We start from the raw sequence: 6,603 nt of genomic DNA, 5'->3' as shown, positions 1-6,603 counted from the left end.
GTTGCAGGGTTGGTGAAGATCTTCTCCCAGTCAGTGGGTTGCCTTTTTGTCTTAGTGACAGTGTCCTTTGCTTTACAGAAGCTTCTTAACAGTCAAAAATTTTAAAGACAACACAATAATATATATAATCCAGACTCTCTGTGTATTTTCTATCTTTACATGGCTTATTTCCTTTATATTACTCTACTCCCCTTTTTAAGGACTTTATTATTTTAAAACAATGTTTTTAGATATAAGACTGTATCTTATATCTTTCTCTTTCCTCTTCTAAGCCCACACACATTTTCAAGCACACTGTCATGGTAGGAAGTATGGGGACATGCAGGCAGACATGGTGCTAGAGAAGGATCTGAGAATTCTACATCCGGATCGATAATCAGCAGGAAGAGAAACTAAGACACACTGGCCACACTTCCTCCAACAATGCTACACTTCCTCTAACAAAGCCATATTTCCTAATAGTGTCACGATGAACCGATGGGGACCATTTTCCTTTAAACCACCACACTGGATAAACCTCTAAACAAATATAAATCTTGAATAGTAATTTGAAAAGTTCCAGAAAGCAAATTGAGGCCTAGATTGCTTTGGGTGTGAATTCCCTTAAAGATATGCAGATACAAAAATGTGTAACCCTTTGGAAGATAAGGAGAACATTTCTCAACACATCCTTGGACTCCAATATGATGCTTAAATGAAGTGGCATGATAGGTGTTTCTGTGTTACACACATATGCACACGCACACATTGTACTGAACCTGTTTGGTGTTGCTAATATCTACATATGTTTGGGGATGACCATTTGAGATGGGATAATATGTCAGTGTGTTTGTTTCTTAGGGTGGGTTCTTGTGGGGTTTCCTCAATTCACAGTATCATGTCAATTAGTGTCATCGTTTAGATATTATTTAAGCAACTCTATTTTTGAGATTTTGTGGATGTATTCTGAAAGGATGAAAATTTTCTAACAGATTTTGACAATGACTAATATTTGGTAATAGTAATATGTTAGAAGTTATTGAATTGAATACTTTAAGTGTATGAGTTATAAGGTATATTAACAATACCCCAATAAAATTGCTGTCAGAAAGTGCTGCTTTATTTTGTTGTTTTGTCAGCAAATTATAGAAGATTGTTCTTGTATTTTTCATGTTGTCATCCTGACGACAAAGTTACCAGTTTGACAGTCTGGAACAGTGTCTGGTTGGCTTTAAACTGAACTGAAAACCTTTAGTAATATCTAGATGTATTTTTGGGTTGTTATGACCAGAGTGGGGAATACTGCTGGCATCTAGTAAGTAGAGGTCAGGGACAGTGCTAAGCATCCTGTAATACTTGAGAGCAGCTCCATAAGCAGAGTTACTCAAATTAAAGTGTATTTGTCAGGGTACGTTGGGTGTCAGGGTGGGAAACTCTAAACTAGAAATAGCACCTTGTTTCATTTTATATGTTAGACTACTAGCAAGGCTTCCTGGTTTGCTTTTCTGTTACGGCCATAAATACCATGACCAAAAGCAATTTAGAGGAGGAAAGTGGTTATTTTCTCTTATGCTTCCAAGTTACAGTCCATTGTGAAGAGAAGTCAGGAAAGGAACTCAAGGCAGGAACCTGGACCAGAAACGATGGAGGAGCACTGCTTACTGGATTGTTCTTTTTTGCTCGTTCTGCTTTCTTTTCTTTTCTTTTCTTTTCTTTTCTTTTCTTTTCTTTTCTTTTCTTTTTCTTTTTCTTTTCTTTTCTTTCTTCCTCTCTTAATTGTTTTTATTTTGTATGTATTGGTGTTGTGGTTTGAATAAGAATGGCCCCCATAGGCTCATAAATTTGAATATTTGGTTCCTAGTTGATGGACTTTTTAGGAAGTATTTGGAGGTATGACCTTATTGGAGAAGGTATGTCATTGGGATTGGGCTTTGAGTTTTCAAAAGCCCACTACCAGGCCCAGTTTCCCCTGCTTCTATCTGTAGATCAGAATAAGTTCTCAGTTTCTGCTTCAGTGCCATGCCTGCCTACCTGCCACCATGCTCCCCACCACGATGATCATGGACTAATCCTCCGAAGCTGTTAGCAAATGCTTTCTTTTATAAATTGCATTGGTCATGGTGACTCTTCACAGCACCAGAACAGTAACTAAGTAATACAGGTGTTTTGCCTGCATGTATGTCTATAAACCACTTTCATGCCTGTTGCCTGTGGGGGCCAGAAAGAGGTGTTAGATATCCTAGAACTGGAGTTACAGTTGTGAGCTGTCATGTGGGTGATGAGAATTAAACTCAGGTCCTCTGGAAGAGCAGCCTCTGCCATTAACATCTCTCCAGCCCCTCATGTAGCTTTCTAATACAGCCAAGATTCACCTGCCTAAGGATGATACTGCCTACAGTGGGATGGGTCTTCCATGTCAATCATCCAACTGTATGATTGGTCACAGATCAATCTGATTGAGATAACTCTTCAAATGATGTTCCTTCTTTCCAATTTGCTCTAGGTTGTAAAAAGGTGACAATAAAAACTTGCCAGTACAATTCAGCCCTTGTCAACTTAAATGCAAACACATCACTATTTAACTGTAACCTTTCCTTGCTTTGTTGCCAAGATTACACGTTAATGTTAGACATGTTAATGTAAGACAAAATACAATCCAACTTTTAGAAGTCCCACAGTCTTTAAAATTTTAGTACTTTTAAATCATAAGGTCTTTTTAAGAATCCAAAGTATTTTGTCTATGGACTCCTATAAAATTAAAAAACAGGTTAAATACTTCTTGTTCCAAAAGAGAAGAATCAGGATATAGGAATAATCAGATTAAAGAAAAGCCCCAAATTACCAATATAAATAAAATTATGTAGCCCCTTGTTCAGCATTTGGGGCTTAAATATAATTTTCTGGGTTCTAGAGGACTTGGACAGCCGATGTGTCCAGCTCAGCCATACCCAAAACAAATAATTTGTTTCCAAGGCTCAAGATGTCTCTACTACACTGTCTTTAGCAGATGTATCATGGTCTTGGGGTCTCCATTGGAGCTTAGGCTTCACCTTCACTAGTGACCTCTCTTCGGGATTCTGAGACTAACATACTGTTGCAAGCCTCAGTTTCTCTTTATGACTCCTTCAACCCTGAGGTCTTCATTGGAACTGAAGCTACAAGACCTTCACTAATGACCTCTTATAGCTTCCCTGAGAGAGACTCAGTCCCTGTTAGACAAGGCCAAGCCCCAGCTCCTCTCCATGACACTTTCATGCCTTCAAAACCAGTACCATGTGAATGACTCTTACACATTGCCAAGTTCAGCTGCCAGCTTGTGGTATTTCCTTCATCCCTTTAACTGCAGCTTCTGTACACTTACTCTGAGTTTCTATTCGCAGGAGACGCCACCTTCATAATGCTGTTCTGTTATTAATCCTAGATATTCTTCTGCCATAGATCACCAGCATCCATTGTCCCAGTAAGCACAGATTTTTAGTCCAAAATACCACATAAATGGTCCAGGTAGGGTTTTTACTTCCCTTGAAACTTCTGGTTAGTTTTATTGTCATCTTGGAACAACCTCGAGTCACCTGGGAAGAGAACACTTCAATTGAAGAATTGCCTGGATCATATTTGCCTGTGGGAGGTGTCTTGATGATTGTTGATGTGGGAGGACCCAGCCCACAGTGGGTAGTGACACTCCTGGGCAGGTTGCCCTGGATTGTATAAGGAAGCTGACTGAGCCTGAACAGGAGAGAGCCAGTAAGCAGCGTTCCTCATGGTTTCTGCTCCTATGTCATTCAGTAACACTGTCACTTGAATGTATCAGACAAATGAATCCACTCCAGGTTGGCTTTGGTCGTGGTGTTTATCACAGCCACCAAAAGTGAACTGGAACAGAGTTTCCTTTTTTTCCCATGCATTTGCTATTTAATTGTGTTTCTTCTTTTGAAAAATTTATGATCATTATTTTTCATTCCTCAATTTGTGTGAGTTCGTTTACTAACTCAGGAAGTTCTTTCCCTCTCTGTCCGCTGAGGTGCCTGCCCCTCCCCTAATAACTTCATTTTTATTGACTTTTAAAGTTTGTCTTTCATAACTAGCTTTTTAAATGCATATAAAATTTATTATAACATGTATTATTGATAAGAAATCATGCTTTCTTTTAACTGATAATCGTCCTTTTGAAGAAATATTTTGCTTACTGAGAATATTTTGAGCTCAGGATGCCTTGTAAGGCACAAGTTTTCCCTAGGTGTATGCGAGAGATGGAATGTGTCTACTCCTCATACTCCTTTCCTCCAGAGGACAAGGCTACGTCAAAGGGCACTTAGATGTACTCATCCAGTTCCAGACAATGTCAGTTCTGCAGAACTATGTAAAAAGTCTTAAAACTGGAAATGGAAACTGGTTGCAGTTCGAGACGGATAGAACTTTTAAATTAGTGAATTATCTGATATGGCCTGAGGGGTGGGGAGAGTGGCCCTACGGGTGTGTTGTGGTGTGTGCAGACAACTTCACAGTGAGAAATTTAAAGTCACATGTTCCAGATAACAAAGTGAGTGGATGGGAGTAAGTCTGGATGTCCTCCCATCACACAGATGGAGAATGAGTTGGATTCTGCGCGCTCTGAAATAGAACTGCTCAGGAGTCAGATGACAAACGAGAGGATCTCCATGCAGAATCTAGAGGCTTTGCTGGTGGCCAACCGAGACAAAGAGTACCAGTCCCAGATAGCGCTGCAGGAAAAGGAGTCTGAGATCCAGCTTCTGAAGGAGCACCTTTGTCTGGCAGAGAACAAAATGTGAGTCGGCTGCAGCATCGCAGCACAGAGGGCTGGTCTCAGCACCTCATAACTGAGGAAAATTTTAAAGGCAGGTCTGGAGGTTGGAGCCCACAGTTGGCCATTAATTAGACTGAGAATCAGGAGTATTGTGATTTGTCTAAGATTTAAATCTGTGGTACAGTTTTTCTAACCTAAGATTTCTAAATGTAACAGTCTCTGCTGATTGTTTTGAATGTAATAGATAGTCTGATCTAAAATATTGTCTTTAGGACACGTAAAGACAGCACTCTGAAACTTGGAGGACTTTTGCATTTATGGGTCGTCTGGTGTTGCTTTCTGTCTCTCTATTTGTCACATTATAGTCCCCTGTGTCTATAAGGGTGTATACTGGATGCCCAGAAGAACTGAACCCACAAAACAATGAGCACACCCTCAGAATTTTTATCTTACCCCAATAATATTTAGCTTGATATTCAAGTGGAAACATCTGCCTGGGTATTAAAAGTTTATTAAAATTGGTCACCGCTGAGGAATAATATTATGAGCAAAGGAACCAAGACCATGATGGGGAAACCCAAAGAAGCAGATGACCCGGGCCGGTGGGAGCTCACTGACTCCGGACTCACAGCTAGAGAACCTGCAAAGACTGAACCAGGCCCTCTGAATGCGGGTGGCAGTTGTGTGGCTTTTGCAGTTTGTGGAGCCACTAGCAGTGGAACCAATATTGATCCCTAGTACTGGCTCTTGGGAGCCCATTCTGTATGAAGGAATACCTTGCTGGCCTAGATACAGTGGGGGAGGGCCTTGGTCCTGCCTCAAGTGATATGGCAGACTTTGTTGATTCCCCATGGGAGGGCTCACCCTTTCTGAGGAGTGGATGGGGGTGGCATGGCGGTAGGTAGGGGGAGAAGAAGGATGGGAGGGAGAAGGAACTGGGATTGGTATATAAAATAAGATTGTTAAAAAAAAAAGTGGTCACCTCTAATGAAAGCTCAGCCTCTGTGGCCCATCCATAGCACGTGTCATCCTGCCCATCTTCACACCTGAGCCTGGTATCTGGGAGCATGGTGGTCATTTTCTCAGCAGTCAGCCACTCCTAGGAGCCCTTGGCCATCAGGGACCCCCAAGCCAGGGGTAGTTTCCTCTTGGGTCCTCTTGACTGTAACTGAGTCATTCTTGTCAGTTCCAGTTAGTGAGGCTGTTGTGATACCTTCAGCAGGTCCTCAGGGCCCTTCCTCAGACTCAGTAAAGAAGCAGAGGATGTATTCCATTTTAGACTTCTGCTAAATATTGGGACATGGAGCTGGCCAATGTGGGAAACTTCCATAAAAAGTATGTTTATAAAGAGCATTTACATAAATGAATGACATAGATAGATGATACATTTGTGTATATAGAAACAGAGATAAGAAGGTTTGATTAACTGAGCAGGACCGGGATCGCTGAGGCTTTTCAAGTAATAATGCTTGTACTTCAAATACATCTAAAACATGCCCTTGAATTTGCCCATAAAAATCACAGTGTGAAGCTGAGGCTATACATTGGTCAGTAAGATGCTTGCTATGCAAACATAATGATCTGAGTTTGTATCCCCAGCATCCATGTAAAAGCCAGGAGCAGCAGTATGCAGCTGTAACCCCAGCACTGGGGGAGTGGAAACAGACAGATCCCTGAAACTCATTGACCAAACAGCAAAGTCAGATGGATGAACTCCAGGTCCAGCTGGGAGACCCTGTAAAGAATAGTGGAGAGTGACTGAGTAAATACCCAAAGTCAGCCTCTGGCCTGCCCCAACACATATATAGTATACACACAAACAGGAGCAAGTCCAACATGTGTACAGAGAGAGAGAGAGA

General features: G+C 41.2%; 1 protein-coding gene across 1 annotated transcript in view; it reads left to right on the top strand.

Moving 5' to 3' along the window:
• The window catches only part of Tsga10 (testis specific 10), a 92,698-nt gene that overhangs the window by 81,668 nt on the left and 4,427 nt on the right, over positions 1-6,603 (top strand). Inside the window, exon 17 of the mRNA XM_013351078.2 lies at positions 4,563-4,765. Coding sequence (XP_013206532.1) covers positions 4,563-4,765 — 203 coding nt within the window. The remainder of the gene's footprint in view (positions 1-4,562; positions 4,766-6,603) is intronic.

The sequence above is a fragment of the Microtus ochrogaster genome, linkage group LG2, assembly GCF_000317375.1.
Source record: "Microtus ochrogaster isolate Prairie Vole_2 linkage group LG2, MicOch1.0, whole genome shotgun sequence".
Taxonomy (NCBI): Eukaryota; Metazoa; Chordata; class Mammalia; order Rodentia; family Cricetidae; genus Microtus; species Microtus ochrogaster.
Note: the sequence above shows the minus strand (reverse complement) of the source record. Positions and strands in the feature narration are given on the sequence as shown.